General features: G+C 45.5%; 1 protein-coding gene across 1 annotated transcript; it reads left to right on the top strand.

The window, feature by feature from the left end:
* The first annotated feature begins 13,862 nt into the window (after positions 1-13,862).
* Positions 13,863-14,540, top strand: BHLHE23 (basic helix-loop-helix family member e23). The gene has a single exon (XM_026056928.1). The coding sequence runs from the start codon at positions 13,863-13,865 to the stop codon at positions 14,538-14,540; it is 678 nt and encodes a 225-aa protein (XP_025912713.1).
* The last annotated feature ends 3,533 nt before the right edge of the window (positions 14,541-18,073 follow it).

Raw genomic sequence — 18,073 nt, 5'->3', positions numbered from 1 at the left:
TGCAGAGAAAAGAGAACTGACAATAGTGGAGTTGTTCTTCCAGTTTCTTCTTCTTTCACTACCCACAGAAATTAATAAACCAAGAAAACATTCAAGAAAGAGCAAGATGCTCATTTCTATGTAACACGAAGTGATCTGCATACATGTACCTCAGTCTCCTTTTCACTCTGTCACAGCCTACTGCATCTGAAGTGGCTTAGTTCCTACTGCATCATGTATTAACAGTATGATTTGTAATAACACTGCTAACACTGGTATACAAAGAGTAATATTAGATTATTTCTGTTATTCATCAGTATCACGGTTGGACAGAATCCTCTTAAATCTACCTAAAGTGGCTTCCCACGGATGCTAGTGCTACCACCAAAAAATAATATATTATGCATACATGTATAGCTTCTCAGCTACCCACTGGCTGCTTTTTGTGTACGATTATAAAATACCTGCATGACCCTCCTAAATTGAATATGATTTGATGGCAGAAGCTGAGCAACTGCAGCACTCAGAAGCCTTAAATATTTCAGAAACCTTCTCCCTCCTCTTCTTTTTCTCCTCCAGTAGCAAAAGTAGAGGACTTTCCAGGCCCCACAACACTCCTGGAATGCATTTCTCTCAAAAAACCCACTGAACCTCAAATTATTATTCCACGGTGAGAAAAGCAGCGAACAGTAGAAAATGACAGTTTACCCAAATGGAGGTGAAAATGCATTTTCTCCTGTACTTAAGAGAAATAACAGCTTTCAGCAAAGATCTAAATCCTAGCAACAAGCACCATATAAACGCAAAAAGGTCATCTCTCTGTTAGAGGAAGGTTACTTTGCTGCACACATTTAAAAAAAATAATCTACTAAAGGAAATTAAGCCTGGTAATATTTCTCTTGTATCTGTACATGCAGAGAATGGATCTGTACGCTCACTTCCAGTGTAAGAATGTGTGACGGTGCGCTCCTTCGCCCCCACTGATGTGCTCTTTCCCCCTCAACCTGACCTCCCTGTAAACAGCACGTATGTAGGGGCTGGTTGAGCATGTGCCAACTAAGGCCCACCTAGTATGCAAATATGACTATGAGTCCATCATCTCCCCCCCATAAATAGGGGGCAGTCCAGAGCCCCTTGAGCTCTCCTGCATGGCAGCAGGCTGCACTGCAGAACCTYCCCTTGAKCAGGGACGTCTCTCAAGGTTACTCCTCGAGGTTGAGAGATTCCTTACCCGCGACAGGTCCTCGGTAAGTGATTAATAGCATGCTGAACTTTTGCGAACTTTGTGAAACTTTGCTGAGTTATATCTCTGACTAATTGCGCACATAATCCCTTAGACATAAACCATTGACCAAGTCTGGGGCTAGGATTGGATCCAGCCACACCTAGGCTCCTCTCCAAAGGAGTTTAGAAAGGGGGTCCAGTCTGAACCTCGTGACTCAACGGGAGGGTCTCTGTTGCACACGCATCTGACCCTGTCCTTCATGCAGTAAATAACTGAGTGAACCTTGCCAATCGGACCTCGTTAAATCATTCTTATTTACGACTGAACTTTGTTAAGTCGCTGTCTTACTGCAATAAACATAGTGCTGCTTCTCTCTTACGAGTGAAGAGCATCGCTCCTTTCGCGACAGAATGGGAATGAAGATTGATAGGAACGAACAATTTTCTTTTTAGAGAGGTACAAGGAAAAGAATCAAAGATGTGTTTGAAACATAGTTTGGGCTCTGTTGAGCAAAGCACTAGTTGTCAGCTTTGAATTCCCCTCGATGGCAATACACAAGGACTTTGCCCATCTCACTAGAAACAGCCAGAGGATGACTGCTCCTACACCCCAGATGTAGCCATGCAACTTGTTTTCCCTCCCGCCCCCCTAGCCAGACCAGTGTGTGTCTTGGCTTAAAAACACTTGGGGTAAAATTCTGGTTCCAACAAAGTCCACAGCAAAACCCACTTTTGACTTCAAAAGAGAGAAAGGACCTCAAAGTTTGGGAGATGGCAGGCTCCAAAGCCAAGGACTTCCTGTTTGAACAGACAAGGCAGGCAAGGAGCGTGGAGAGAAACAAAGGCACAGAGGGCTGATCTGCTTAAATCCCTTATTAAGCAGGAAAGTACATAAGAATATGTTTAATTTTAGTCCTAGTCAATAAAGTAAGGCTCTGCAAACCAGGCTGGGTGAGCTGGAAGAGATAAGATGATGAAGCCAAATTTTGAGGGGAGAATTTGTAGCAGAAAGTCTTTCAGAAATACCCAGAAAGTCATGGTTTTGCAGAAACTCCAAGGAGAATACAGTGGGCTGCATGAAACGATCAGGAATGACTCCAAAACACTTGAGCCCAACTCAAAGGATGCTAGTGGGGAAACTGAGGCAGGGAAATGTCTACAGGGTTTATAATCCTGGTCTAGATGCATGTAATTCTTATGTGATACAGTATAACACAGTGGCAATTCAGAAACTCTGTTCAGTCCATTTGAGCTGTTCAGCTCAAATAGATCTGTGCCATCCAGTAGATAGCTTTTGTTTTGTCCTGAAAAAAATTTAGGTGCTCTGTTACTGATTCATCATCTCCCCCTTGACCAAGCTCCATCTCCAGGACAACTACCATTTAGACATGACCATGTTTAAATAGACATGTACAACACTGGTCTAGGCTTCTTCTCTAGGTCCTTCTCTCCTTTGGGTGAAATTCTGCCCCCTTGAAATCAGTTGCAAACTCCTGTTAACTTTACTGGGAGCCATGATTACATGGTCTTTCGGGGAATAGAAACAGAGTTACCTTTACAGCTATTAAAAAAATGGAGGATGGAAATCTACGGTCAGTAACAATCTAAGCCTAGGAAAATAAAAATGTAATTCTATGTCACCTTGGAAAGATCAACATCATCTGTCATGTGGTGTTTATTCAGCAGAACAACTGCATTTGTGCTTTTAAAGGGAAATGAAAGGAGAAAGTAGCGGGGGTGGGGGTGGGGGAATGGGGTAGATCTGAGCACAGGAATGTACTGCCACTCTGGCTTGCTGTCATTAAACCACATCAGAACTTCATAATCATGGTGTTTAATTAAACAACAGAGGCATGGGTTTATGCATTAATAATGAGGCCTAGCACTTTAGCATGTCAGGCTAAATACAGTTTTAAATTAATAATGCAGCACCGTAGCATTAGTGAGAAAATGAAATCTTATTAACAACTTAATAAAGTCCCTTATTTGCTAAAGTTCTAGCTCTCAGGGAACAGTGTTATAGCAAAGCATTTGCTTCCCTTAAGGGGGCAGATGGGAGGAGGTGCTGCTTTCTCACACCCTCCGTAATTCTATTATATATAGCTAGCATCGTCACTAAATATTGCCTGGTGTCTGCCAAATAATGCCGTATGTTGCTTCTAAACCTAGGTGTGATGTGGTGCATAATCTGCACACACACACTTTTAAAACATCCAGGAAGGGCAGTTACTCACTTTTTTTTACTGCTGTACCCTCTTACCAGGAAACACTGGAGAATATGTATGGGAATCTAGCACTAGCCACAGTATCAGAGTGCTTTACAATCATTTCTGTATGATCCTCTCAGGCCCCAGGACCGCAAACATTGCTACTTTGAAGATGAGCTACTGAAGCATGGAAAGTAGCTGAGGGTAGGAGATACAACAGAAAGCAATTGATTTACGCTGGCTTATAGAGTTACCACCCATCAGCTGATTCCTGATAACTGTCCATAGAAGCATTCTTGGACTACTCTCCAAGTTAGGGTGTTTTATTTTCAGAGCAGACTAAGAGCATACATGATTAGATACTCCAGCTCTGCTGATGGGCTGTCATTTGTTAAGCCACAGAAGATCTAGCACTTTAAAAGTCTGCGTCTCACAAGTCTTTAGTTTCCGGACTCCCACTGATTTCAAGCATCTTGGTCACCTCAGGCACATAGGGAATCTGTAAAAGAGTAAAGACTGGAACCCCATCTGCTCAGCCCTATGCCAGTATCTGAAGCACAGGGCCAGGCTACCATTTGCCCATGTGTTTCACATACTTTATCTACCATCTTTTCCTAAATCCAGAGAAACAACTCTTTTCCCCCTCCTCTATCAGTTGAAGGTGGTCAGCACTTCTGCCACCCAAGTAAGGACTATGCAATCTGTAGGTTTCTTTTCCCACAGGCTTGCCCATTTGTCTTGAAAGTCCTGCCTGGGGTTGCTTTGCTGAGGAAACAAAGAATAGGCCACAGGACCATAATGAGGTCAGTAACATGAGGACACGATCCAAAGTTAATGCATTGACTTCAAATGGCTGAGTATTAAGACCACAAAGAACTGACACAGGCATTGCCACAACCAGCCAAGGCCAAGCAATTCAAGGGAGATCATGAAAAAAAAAAAAAAAGAACAGAGACAGGCACAGAAGGCATGTCCATCTACAAGCCTGTCACAGAAGGGCTGCTTTGGGATGTACTGCACTGATCGTACATCTTGTGCAGCTTGAAAGCTATCGGATTAGAATGGAAACCAGCCAGCAACACTGCTGACTGTTGCAGACGGCGAGTGCAGAAATGCAGTGGGCCAATCCTGCTTTTGGTTATACTCATGAAACCTTGGAGTTAGTCCGTCTTCCTTCCTCTTTTGTCTCCAGTCACTAACTTTGCTCTGAATTTGCAACAGCATGAATGAAAATTACTTGCTTCAGAAAAATAGCCAGGAAAACATTGTCAGCAGCATGGGATGGTTCCAGCATTCATAACTAGGGCTGTGGGGACAAGAAGAACCAACGCAGTAAAGCAAGGCTGATGCAGCCCAGCTGCCCCCAACCTGGAGCTTGCAGACCGCATGATGCTCATGAAATCCTGCAATATAGCATTGGAGGTAAGAATGCTACAGTGAAAGTAGACAGAGAGAGCAATATTCAAGGTCAGAACTGGTTCCTGCAGCCCCACATTTTGGCAGATTGTTTGCCTGTTTATATGGATGCTGCAGAGAAAGACAAACATCTGATGGAAATGCATGACAGATAGTTCACAGATCTGATTTTCTCTCTGTTGGATGATGTATAGTGGCAACATGAACAACCTTTTAAGATGCTGGGAGAGAACACACATGATGAGTGGCAGACACACATATATTTCTACAGCCTTTGAACAAGACCCTAGCAAGCCCCCTTCTCACACTAACCACTTCCTAAAAAAGAATGGTCCTCTACATTAAATATCTCCAAACCTTCATTTGCGTTTTCCATGTGTAGAGTGCTGCAGAGAGCATACTGATCTTTCAGGAATTAGATGGGAGACTTGCATCATGCCCTTTCTTCATCCTATTACCGCTCAACTCCCTTAAAGTGTGGAGAGAGATGGGGCAGAATGAGAAACACAGTTCTCACAGGGGAACTCAAAGTGGGGAGCAGATTTTCTTGGAAGGTCTGTGCACAGTCGGAGTCCTCATCTGCATGCAAAGGTTGCCTGTCAGCTCCTCTCCTGCTTCAGAGACCCAAGGATGTGGGTTTCACTGGGGAGCCACAGAGTTTATGGGAAGTAGCAGCTTATGCAACGTTTGTGAGAAGTGAAACATCTAGGACATAAAAATCATCTTGGTCAGCTTTGTCTCTCCATCTCCCCATGTTAAATAATAAATAGACACCTAATGGAACTGAGTCTGACTGCAGGATGCAGCGTAAGTGAAGCCAGAGGAGACCTGCATCTTCCCCCTTATTTCATCATCAGTGAGTAAATGGGTCACTGGTAAATGGGATCCAAGTAAATCTCAATATTTTTTATTCTATGCTTATACTGAACCTACTGCAATGGGATGTGGCTCAAACTCACAGAACTCTGCTACAAAACACTAAATAGAAATATTACAAATGATCTCACCAAAACCCATTATGTTTCTACTCTGGGCTCAAGAAAACTTGAGGAAACAGTTTTCCATTCTAGAAATCCTTCATTTGCTTTTTAATTGTGCAGTGGGATGCCTTGGGATCTGGTCTTTCTTTCCCCCTTTTTTTTAATTTTCTATTTATTAATATTTAATCTCTGCATGGTGCAGAAGAAAATCATTTCTGCAATAACGTCAGAATGGGAGGGTTAGAAATCAATAGCCAGGCTCTCACAAGACACATTCAATCCCTACTTAATCCATTTTCGACTGCTCCCCTGTCTTATTAGAATAGCCAATTTTTCCCACACTTGTTAGGTTGGGATATTCAAGCTGCAGGATGGGATTGAAAGCACCTAGATAAGTGGAAACCTCCTTCCTGTGAAAAGCAGGAAAGGGAGCATAGCATTTGTCTTTGAGAGAGAAGTCTAGACCTTATTCTGAACTCAAATCCCTACTCCAAAAACATTCTGAAAGAAAGTCTGGCCCCAATTCCATACTCAGCATTGTGAACAGTAACGGGTCCTGCATGCACTGTCAGGATGCCGTAGAAGAAAAGCCCTGCCTCAGACTGGCACATTTCTCCACCTTGGTTTTTCTTAAAGGCCATCGGGCACATCCAGACCTCTCAAGTATGACCCTTCCTAATGCACAGGTTAGTTCTGCAGAGAGGGAACAGGCATATGGGCATACTCGATAGGAGAAGCCAATGTCTTAGTGTTTAGCAGTAGAGTCCCATGCACCTCCCTTAATGCCACTGAGAGTAGAGGATATGGCAACAGGCCCTTGGTATTACCCTTGAGCGCAGAACAAAGCCCCAGGATTCCCAGGCCGCACCAACCTGACAGTGCACTGCTATTCACGTTGCACATCCCACTAGCCATGCCACAACCATAGTCATTCAGCTCTAAGCCGTCAGCCCATCCGCGCCTTCTGCCTGCTATTGCATCTGTCAGTACTTTGTTCTTGGCAAACTAAGCATCAGCTTGCTGGTGACATGCAGCCCCCTGCGCCCAGAAAGGGCCCTAGAAGGGCTACCTGCTTTGCTCTGGCAAAGAAAGGGTTCCCAGCTGCTGGCCCAGCTGTGGAGTGTTACCAGAAGGCATAGTCACGTTGTAAGAGTTGCTCTGAGGTAGCTAGTGTGTGAAGAAGGGAAGGAGGCAGGCTTTGAGCCTTCCTTCTAGCTTAGAAAGGGGCTGTGTTTAGCATTTTTGCTTTGATTTCAGCAAAGGAAAGCAATATTTTTGTTTAGGCTCTGCAGAGACAGCTGGGGTCCTCTTCACTCTCTCTTTTCTCTTTAGTAGTGATTTCGTGTTCTAGGATATAGCTCTGCATAAGAGTATTTAAACTCTCCCTGAAAATATATGCTCTCTCCTCTCTCCACAGGGCTCAATGAATTTCCAAGCATGTCCCTTACCTTAGCAGAGGCAATGATGAGGGCTCTTCAGCAAATATGCAGACAGCGTAGCCAAAGCCAAGGGTCCTCTGTGCGTTGCTGGTTGGCATATAAAACCTATTCCGAGTGCTGAAGGGCTGGCAGTCTGAGGGGGCTGGGACAGAAGAACAGGAGAAGGAGAATGGGACTTGGGGGGAAGCAAGAACTGGATGTGGTCTGTCAACCAGTACCCTAGCTGCAAACCCAAGCTGGGTTTAGATGCTCTGGGAAAGGGAAGATGATTCTGTTTTGCCCTCGTAAGAGGCAGGGGCTACTGTGGCTGGGCAGCACAGCATGTACAAGGCTACTTCATGACCCCCGTGTAGTCCTATCCCTCCTCCCCATGCTGTTTGCTGTGCTAACCCTCTTCAGCTCTACCTGTACCCCTTAGCAACGTGGCTGCTCCAGGCAGCCGGAGCTCCGCCTGAGTTACCAGGCCGCCTCTGAGCTTGGCTGATGCAAGTAGAGAATTTGCCAGTAGAGGGAACTGCAGACCAAATAATCTCACCTTCTGTGCTAAAACATGCAGCAAATCCTGTAGCTCTGCAGAGTCTGTCCTCTCCTGTCTGGAAGAGAGATGTTTCAGGCGTCTGTCCTCTCCTGTCTGGAAGAGAGATGTTTCAGGCATCTGTGCCAGAGCTCTTGACAGACTTGCTGTGAGTTGTTTTTTTTGTTGAGGATTCTGTGTGTATGGGGATTGCTCAAGGGAAACCCATTCAAACAGGAAACCAGCTGTAAACTCTCTTATTGTAATAAAAAATCCTCCAGATTCTTACAGCCATCTTCTTGCTGCCACCTAGTGAAGAGGAGAAAGTATGAATATCTGACATAAGCAGAGCAAAACCTAAGAGGCCTGTACTTCTGAAATAAAGTCTCACTTTGAAGAAACTACCTCAAATTAACTTTCAAAGTTGTATGTATCTCTGTTCCTTCTCTGTTGGAAGGTCCCCTTCAGAAAGCTCCCTGCCAGTCCTTGAAGGAACAGCTTCTTACAGAGGCCTTATCTAGAGTCATCACTTCTGTCTAAAGAGCAACACAATATCGATTTTACTCTACTGAGACTTTTTGGGATGCTCTTACAAGCCCTAGAAATTGTGGTGGGCTTTGCAGGATCAGCCAATAAAGGAACCTTACACTGTCTTTCATATGATTGTGAATATGTAATTAGTATAGCTACTGCAAGGCAGAAGATCACAAACAGACCCCTTTTGTATCCCTTAACTTCTCAGGCCGATTTTGCAACCAAGATCGAATTCCTTGTTAGTACCTGAGTGAGGTCCAGTTCTCATTACTTTCCTGCGATGCTTCCAGGAAACAGTTGTAACCTATTGCTAGTCCAGATCTACGTATGTGTTTGGCCAGACACCAGCCGGCTGCTCAGCAGACTGAGCGCTGCCTGCTTTTCCTACCTTGTGTTTCTGTCCTCCACCTACCCATTTCCAAATAGTCAGAATCAGTACGGCATTGCCTTTGCTTATGCTTTTTCTACCTGCTTGTTCTTGCTGATTCTCTACTATTACACCTGAGGGAAGAGGCAGACTGTATTCATCCACTATTTCAAGCAGTTCCAGCTGAGCTTGCCACCTAGTTAGTCCTCTTGTCCTAGCATAATTTGGACTCCACAGTAAATGATCCACTCATATGCCTTGCTGCTTGAATGCCACTTCACTTTCCACTCTCCATCTGTTTGTCCAAATAAAAGGAAAAAGTCTAAAGATTGTCAGGCTTGCTGCAGTGACAGCTGCCACCAGGAACAGGGTCATATTTACAAGGCAGGTGTCCAAAAGAGAGGATGCAGGATTACAACCCAAGATCCATAAAAACTCATGGATCTTACTGTGTCTGTTACCCTTTTGGGTCCTCTCTGAACATTTATCACTTTGCATTACCTCTGCCTTGATCTTATGGGGAGAGGAGGTGGGTGCCCAGCTGATTTCTAGGCTCTGAAGAAGGTGGTCGCTAGGTGTCAGCATGGGACTTCCACAGAGGCGAGGGGCTCTCCACTGCCAGCCCAGCGCTGCCCAGCCCCAGCCCCGCAGCTGCCGGCCTCCCCGGAAAATATCCATTTGTGAACTGACCTCTGACAATATGGGAACTCAGATATTCCTAGGGGACAAAAATGTCCCTGATGTAATGTCCAGCAAGACAACCATCATTTTTTTAAAAGGATGTGACAGTCTTCGCAACTAATTTTTTTAATCATTCAGATAATAGGTCCACGCTAAAAACTGAAGTCCCATTATCTACCATGTGATAGGCAACATTTGCCCCCGAGTAAAGATATGGGCTCCATAGCCTAGTCTTATCTCATTCCAGTTCTCCAGAGATTCAGACCGAAGGCAGTGGCATCCTAAGATGCATTGGTTGATGCAGGTGTGTGGCTTTAAAAACAAATTTGAAATTGGAAAAAAATACATTATTTTGATCCTTTTCTCGCCCTCTTCGTACCAAAACTGAAATAAACTGTGTTTAAGCTCCTGTAGTAACAGGTGCTACAACCCCCAAATTCACTTTTGTTCCCAGAGGGACCAGAGCAGTCCCCAAGCTTCAGTGGAGCACGGGAGCTGTAGTCCTGAAATGGCCCTGGCAGCAAACGAGGGTCAGCGCAGCCTGGGCGCTCCACGCTGCTTGCGGTTTGGTCCCTGTACACAGTTAAGATGCAAGTGTTTCTGTCTGTAGGCAGTCTTGCCTTGTCACGGTAACAGAAACCCCTTTAATTTATGGAGGTAGACACGGGGAATGCAATAATCAAATCACTGGCACTACTTATTATTTATAAAATGGTTGTGACTCTTTCAGTCTTAATAAAGGAATGAGTCCTGCCTTGAGGAACTTACAGCTATAATAACTGGCATAATTGCAGTTATAATAGTCTGCTGTTAACTATTAAATATTCATATCAAGTTCTGAAGATGTAAAACAGTAGAAGAAAAATCCCACTTTAAAACTGACAAACACATGATAGTACCTGATGAACTTACTTCCTATAGCACATGTCCATTTTTCCAAAGCACTTAGAAGAGATTTTATTTCCTGCAACCTTCTTCCATGAGTCACTCCCTTCTGCTGTTTTTTGTCTAGTCTTCCTTTTTAGTTATGGTTCTAGTCCAACATATCAAAAGCCAAATCATAATACATTCCTGTTTCTCAGATTGCAGCTACATCAGTATTCAGAGAGAAACCAGGTCAAATACTTTCAAATATTCACGTTTGCAGCTGAAATTTGAGGTAGAGCTCCGAAATGGATCCTTACACATGCATTTTTTTGCAGCACATTAAACCAGATTTGATTTCAGATTCATACAGGCTCCAAATGATTTCTCTTAACTGTGGATTTTGGGATTAGATATAAAGCAACAAATCCTTCTGCTCCATCCTCTTGTAGTTGATACACCTCCCAAGCTGTCCTTCGGTGTTGAAATAACCCTTGAAGAACATGTCTATTTATCAAAGTGCTAGACAGCCTGTCTGAAAAGTGTTTACTTCCAATTTTCAGCCTACTGCTTCTCTTGGGATTAGCCTTATTAGATACAGGGCATGCTTAGGAATCTAGCACTACTTGTAATGTGTCTGTACAACCAGAATTTCTAAAATGTTATAATACTACTAGTCCTTCTCATTGCAAGATCTGAACACATTACAAAAAAGGTAAATCATTTCTAGCAGGGGACAATCCTGCTTTTAACAATCCCCGCTCATAATTTTTCATGAGAAAGATTTATGCCAGTGATCATTTTCCAGTACATCCTTCTATCTGTCTATTATCGCTTCCAATATGGAATCGCCTCCAGAAGCGAGCAGAAGTCTCGCTCTGGTCACCTGTGTTTGAAAGCCACTATGCATACATACAGTGATCTGCCCAATCAGTAGTCTAAGTGGTCCAATTCTCATAAAACAATCAAGTGACTAAAACCAGTAATCAATCTTCATGGTCTGATAAGCCGGATAAGGACAGTGAAAAAGGAAGAGAGACACGAAAATATTGCAACAGATTTAGATGTGGGAGGTGAGATAAGAGATCAGTGAAAAGTACAATGGTCAAACCTTGTGCACGCACTGAGGGCCAGGTCTGCACAGCAGCTAGTTTTATGTGCTCCACTAACCTGAAATGTAGGCATGCAACCCTTTAAACTTACAGGGAACAGCCTCACTGTGCAGCAGCAGGAGCTCTGTTACTCCGGGTGAGTGTGCATGTGTCACTGCAGATCTCAGCACTCGCGGCCCTGATGCGGAGGAGGAAGGGAGACAAGCTCATCATTTCACGTTAGCACACAGCATAAAGGGAGGTGGTGGGAAAAGGACAAGCTAACTACTCTTTGTAGAGGGCCTGCTAAAAACCAACCACATTCTGGAAAAAGCCTTGTGTCACCTTAACACCCAAGCTATTGTTTACTGCAGCAAACAGCCTACCGGGTGCATCTGCATCAACTGGTTGCGTATGCCCTTAGGCAATATCCACCCGCTCGCATCTGCACCTCACCACTCGCATCTGCACCTCACCGCACACAACGTGTCCCATCCTTTCTAGTCTGAGGCTTGAGAACACGTATCACGTCTGGATGAAGCCTGGCATGCTCTTACATCATCTTTATACTGAAACTCAGTACCACCGAGTGGTCTCACTCCTAAAACAAAAGCCGAGACTCAGACCTTCTATTGTACTGTAAAGATTAGGTCCTCTCTAGTATCTCAAAGCAGATTGCAGGGCAAATTACCTTGCTTACCCTTCTCTATGCAGCTCTCATGATTGCCAGTCACTGCTTTGGATTCTCCATGAGGTGTCTCTGTGGGTCAGACACTCTCCAAGTCTTGGCAAGGATTCTTTCACAGTAATGATTTCTCATACGCCGCAGGCCACCATGTTATCAAAATGGTTAAGGAAAGGAGATTTGTCTCCTTTCTGAGCTTAGCACTCATTTACTGGTACCCACAACTGAGAAGGACAAAGAGTCCCTTCAGAATTGGACGGAGTCACCAAGGATCAAATTTCTTTTTTCAGCACGTGGAATGAAGGAGCAAAATGAATCTTTGAAGAAAACAGAAATTGATGGGGCCTTTGCCTTGGAAATCTCTCTACACAACAGGTGCCTCCTCTGTCATCCTCACCTAAATCAAAATGACTTAATCAGCAAGCCATACCCACAGCTGTCGAGACCTTGCATGACTCTGCCTCCTATTGCAACATGTATGAGTTAGCGGTTGCTGGTTCCAAGTCAGGGTGTTCACTTCTCTGGTTTTCCCTGAGAATAAGACTGGAAAGCTCTCCATAATATATTTTCATCCCTAATCAATGCTTAATTTGCTTTGGGTCTAACACAGGCTGGGCTCAACAATCACCTTTTCCTGTTAATTTTAGAAGAGCAAACCTTCAGCCCAGTTAAGTCACCTTAACTGGGCTGAATCTGCTCTCACATTTCAAAAGAGTTTTGATATTAGAAGCAAGACACTAAACTAGAAAGTTATAATGCTTTCTCTTCCCTTCTAGCTTCCAGTTGCAACTTCGATAAGGCAGAGGTAATGTTCTTGCTTATGTGCTGTGCTACATGAACTGATTTTGGTTGTGGTACTGTGAGTTTCTACTCTGCGGTCTGTCCCAGCCTGCAAATACAAACCATAAGAGTGCATAACTCATTTCCGCTCCTGCTCACTTTCCACAGCTTCTTTCTCTTGAGATTCCTGAGACAGGGTCTCCTTTCGTCCCCAGAGGCCCATAGCTTTCATGGAAACTGTCACACGTCCCAAGCTGCTGGAGCGTGGAGGCTGCTGACGGTGACAATCTTTTCTCCCGTTATTTGGACGACTGTACACGGCGCCCTGCCCAGCCCCAGCTGCCCAGCGAGCCCGCTGCACCGCCGCCGGGATAACTCTCCCTTCCCCAGTGCCCACCACCCACTGGGACCAGCGAGCGGGGGTGGGAGTCCCCCACGCTACCCCGAGGCAGGCGGCGCCCCAACCCCTCCGGGACTCATTCCCGCAGGCAGGTGCTCCCAGTACCTGCAGCTCCAGGGTGCCGCGGGCCGCAGCAGCAGAGCGGAGGCCGGAGCGGCTCCTCCCGGCTTCTCCTCCCGTGATTTTCGAGACGCGCGGCTGAGGCAGGAACACGACAGAAGCGCGGCTCGAGACGGGCCTGGATGGCGGCGCACAGCAGGCAGAAAACTTTTCTTCTGCCTCTCGGCGCTTCCCCGCGGTCGCTGGCGCCTCCTCCAAGAGGAGCGGCGGGGCGAGGGCAGAGGGAGGCCGGGCACGAAGGGAAGGGGCGTCCGAGGCTCCCGGGCAAGGCTCGGGGCGGCGCCGGGGGCAGGGCCGCGCGGGGCGGGGCCGCGCGGGCGGCCGTTGGGCGACCGTTAGGCGGCCGTTGGGGCGCCCCCCCCCCACCTCAGCGGGGCGCCCGGCCGCCGCGGCGCGGAGCCGCTAATTAGCGCGGCCCCTCTGATTGGGCGGCGGCGAATCCCAGCGGGCCCCTCTCCGCGATATAAGGGGCGGCGGGGCCACGCCGCCCTCACAGCCCGCCCCCAGCCCGGGCGCAGCGCGGCGCGGCCGCCGCCTCCTTCCTCCTCGTTCGGCGGCGGCAGCCCGGCCCCGCCGCGGCCATGGCCGAGCTCAAGTCGCTGGGCGGCGAGGCGTACCTGGCGCTAGCCCCGGGCTACGGCCCCTCGGCTTTCGCCTACGGCGCGGTGCGCGGCGGCGGCGGCGAGGGCCCGCGGGGGGCCTACGCGGGGGGCGGCGGGGCGGACTTCCGCGGCGGGCCGCTGGGCAAGTCGGCGGAGAGCAGCGGCGAGCAGAGCGGCGACGAGGAGGACGGCTTYGAGGCGGCGGTGAAGGGCGGCGCGGCCTTGGAGCGGGAGGGCAAGCTGAAGGGGGGCGGCCTGGGCAAGAAGCCCAAGGAGCAGCGCTCGCTGCGCCTCAGCATCAACGCGCGGGAGCGGCGGCGGATGCACGACCTCAACGACGCGCTGGACGAGCTGCGGGCCGTCATCCCCTACGCGCACAGCCCCTCGGTGCGGAAGCTCTCCAAGATCGCCACGCTCCTCCTGGCCAAGAACTACATCCTCATGCAGGCGCAGGCYCTGGAGGAGATGCGGCGCCTCGTGGCCTACCTGAACCAGGGGCAGGCGCTGAGCGCCCCGCTGCCCGCCACCCTCAACCCCTTCGCGCAGTCCGCCGTCTACCCCTTCGGCGGCGGCGCCGTGCCCGGCTGCCCCGAGAAATGCACTGCCTTCCCGGGAGCCGCCTCCGCCCTCTGCAAACACTGCGGCGACAAGCCTTGACTCCCGGCCGCTGCCTCCCCCGGGGGCTGGTTTTTTTGTTCGTTCGTTTGTCTTCTGCGCGCTTTTCTTCCCACTGCCATCAGCCCTGGCTTCCTGCCGTCAGTTAAGTCCAGGTTTTCTTTTTGTTTGTCTTTCCTAAATAACTTCCACCCCTCCCTCGCCTTCCACCCACTCTTGGAAATATTTGACAGTTTATTTGGACTCAAACACACCTACTTTTAACTTCTTTTAGTTTACCCCCCCCATGCAACTTTCTGTAGAGTTATTTCCTTCCCAGCCTGTTAATGGGCTGCGAGCATGACGTTTCCKTGCTGCTTGCTCTCACCCACAAAGTTCTCGAGCAGTTCTGAAACAAAACTGGAGAGAAGGATCTGGCAAAGAAACCTCAGTGAGTTTCCTTTAGAATGATTGACCTGGGTAAAAAGCTTTTTAAAAAGAAAAGGAAGGAAAAAATAAAAAAGCCCCAGAGCTATGCAATGTTTCAGAATCACATCGTCATGGCAGGGGGGTTCCTATGCCCCCAGCTGGGATTTGACTGTACCCGCAAATCCCCAATGAAAATGCCAGTCGGCCAGCTCACGGGAGGGGGGAGCATGGTGTACTCATAAAAACCACAGACACTTCGAAACAAGATGCGTTTACTTGTTYGTTCTTTTAAAACAAAGTAAGAACCCATTCGTGAACTGAGAGAAGTCTTTGATTGTATTCTGCTGCCTGCTTTTTTTGCCTGTTTCTCAGCTTGGTTGAGTTTTCAGATGATTTTTTCCAAAGTCATCTCTCATCATGGTAAACAAAACAAAAGGTCACTTAACATATTTATATGTATTTATAACAAATAAAAGACATGAATACCTTCTCTCTCTGTCCTACATGTCTCTAATCCAGTTGGCAGTCTAAGCAAAACTCYTGCTGAAGTAAGGTTAAAAAGAGAAGACAGCAAAGCAGTTCCTTGCAGAGCATCAGCGTGGTAAAGTTAGGTAAATGAAAAAGCTTAAAAAGCTTCTGGACATTTAACTCATCAGCAGGATTTTGCTTTTTCTCCAGTTTGTCTTATGGATCCTGAGCACACAGAAAATGTTGCTTAAGCCCAGCGTTTACAGTTACGTRGGTAGAGACTGACCTTGTGTGTTTGGACACTTGCTGGAGAGGGCTTTGCTCTCAAAGCTGAAGTTGTGTTTAAAAGGGGTTATTGTACGTTTAGCTCAGCTCCAAGGACACCCATTTAAAACATGGCAGGGAAGGAAATTGCTTAAAGACTGCTTTTCCCTTTTGCTTGGTTTTCTGTTGTATCTACAACTTGACTCTAGACTTGTGTGGGATTTGGGCCACTTAACTGTCATCACTAAACTACTAATCTCTTGCCGAGTACTGACTACATTGCTGCAACCTACCAAGCGAGTCCCATACTGGCAAAGTTTTTGTTGTTGTGTTGGTTTGCTTGGGTTTTCTGTTTTATTACGTTTAATGCTTTGGTGCCTTGTATGCTTCACTAATCATTATATAATCATAACTGAGGTGCGTTCRGTGATTTGTGTTCAGCTCGGAGTACCCACCCGATGTCAGAACARCCACGTAAACCGGTACAGCCGCAGCCCGGGGGGCTGGAGCTGTCCRTGGCCATTTGTGTTAGGGTTGGGGTGTAACTATTTAAGGTTATTAAACCAATTTCCATGGCTGTCGCTAGTGTTATGCTAATTTGAAAAGGACTGCTGTCCCTCTAAAGCTGCTTGTCTATGGCACTTAATTTTAATTAATACATTTCCAAGAGACTTTTTGTGTTTGGAAAATGAAGTGTGTGATTAAGCCTCATTCATAAAGACACATACTTAAAAATGGTTCCTGCTCATTTCCATTTTTATATCTTCATTTTTTTCTTTTTCTTACAGTTTTACAGAACAGTTTATCTGTTGTACCTCTTTCCGTAGAAAAAAGCCTTGAAAATATTCTTACAAGGCATCTGATGAAGCTAAAGCCAACCAAATCTGCTACGAAAGCAAAAATGACTGGAAACTGCAAATCAGCAAAGGTCACTTAAAATTCTGCAGACTGAGTTGTTGCCTAAAACTATTTTGAAAACAGGGTCAGTTTAGCACAGAATCACGATTTTAAGATAAATGTTTAATTCTGGTTAAAATTATTGGAAATCCAGCTGTTGGGTATATTTAAATGGAGAAGAGTTTAACTGTTCAATTTTCACTGAGACTTTAAATAGCTGAAAAATAAATTACTTAAGTTTAATATCAGATATGGATTTGATTTTGTCAAAGACCTGTACTAATAATAGCAGTTTTTATAATTGCTTCTTTTTCAAATAATTATGACCAAAAAAGTGGCTCACCTGTAATTTCAGAGCCTGGAAGAATCTTCGTAATCTTAGAAACAAGTTATATTTTGGAACAATGATTTTTAGTACAGTGATTATTTAACTCTTTTTCTACAATTTCCATGAGAAAAAAGCTTGCTCATATTACCATATCTGTCTGGAGACTAAAAAATCTAGCTTCTGAGAGTCCTTGAAATATTCAAAAGGCTCTTTTGGGAACCCACTTAGAATCAGATGATGTCGTACTCAGAAGGCTAAAACACTGAATTTTAAATACAGAAGATAAAACCTACAATAAAGAAAATTGCATAGAAGAAGTAGCAAGCTTGAGTATCTAAGTCCTGTTAAAAGGCTAGATATTTAAAGGGAAAAATGTAGAACTTATCAAAGCGATACTAGAGTAACTCGTAAAACATTGTTTAAATGTACTTTGAAGAAGTACAGTTCTACTAATTCAAATGTTAAAGTGTAATAATAACTCTTCCTGCAACAGACTCTAAATTAATGTTAAACAAAGTTGACTAACTTCTCAGTTAACCTGAAAGTTCAGTTCTGTGATTTGGTTCTAGCCACCATGGACTTGCAGTATTTTAACTCTATTTTTTTATACAGAGCTGAAACCCATACTGAGCCCTTCTCATTTCTTGTTGACAGGAAGGCATCTATTTCAGTATGATTTATGCTTTGTGTTGTGCTGCTGCTAAAAACGCTGCCAAGTGAATGCCTAAAACTGCAGAAAGAAGGTTTTGTTGGGGCGGTGGGGAGGGGATAAACCAGCATCTGACTATTGCATTTGTGTGTGCGAACCGTCAGCATTAACCTTGCAAATATGCATGGTTATCTTGGGGATGAGATTCTGTAATTTGTCATTTGGTTTTCCCCTTCCCTGGCATATGAAAAAGCTTTGATTTTGTATTCCATATTAGGATTTAACTGTCTGCTGTTTTGGTTGCTGTTTCAGAGAATATAAAGGGTGGACTTCAATATGCTGAAAATCTTTTATTCTGCTAAAATATTCTTGTAAAATATGCTGCTTTTTTTTCTTTAAGGAAGAATTTATGGTGTATGCTCAGATGGAACTGAAATACAGATCGTGTATTCTGTCTAACCTACTTGTTATCTTGGATATCTTGGTATGTTCATACTTCACAGAAAACACACCAAATGCCAACTTTTAATTAAAGATAATATATTGTTTTCTAACCTCATT

This window comes from Apteryx rowi, unplaced genomic scaffold (genome assembly GCF_003343035.1).
Source record: "Apteryx rowi isolate R43461 unplaced genomic scaffold, aptRow1 scaffold_0, whole genome shotgun sequence".
NCBI lineage: Eukaryota > Metazoa > Chordata > Aves > Apterygiformes > Apterygidae > Apteryx > Apteryx rowi.
The sequence above is the reverse complement of the archived record's forward strand: the minus strand, read 5'-3'. Positions and strand labels throughout refer to the sequence as shown.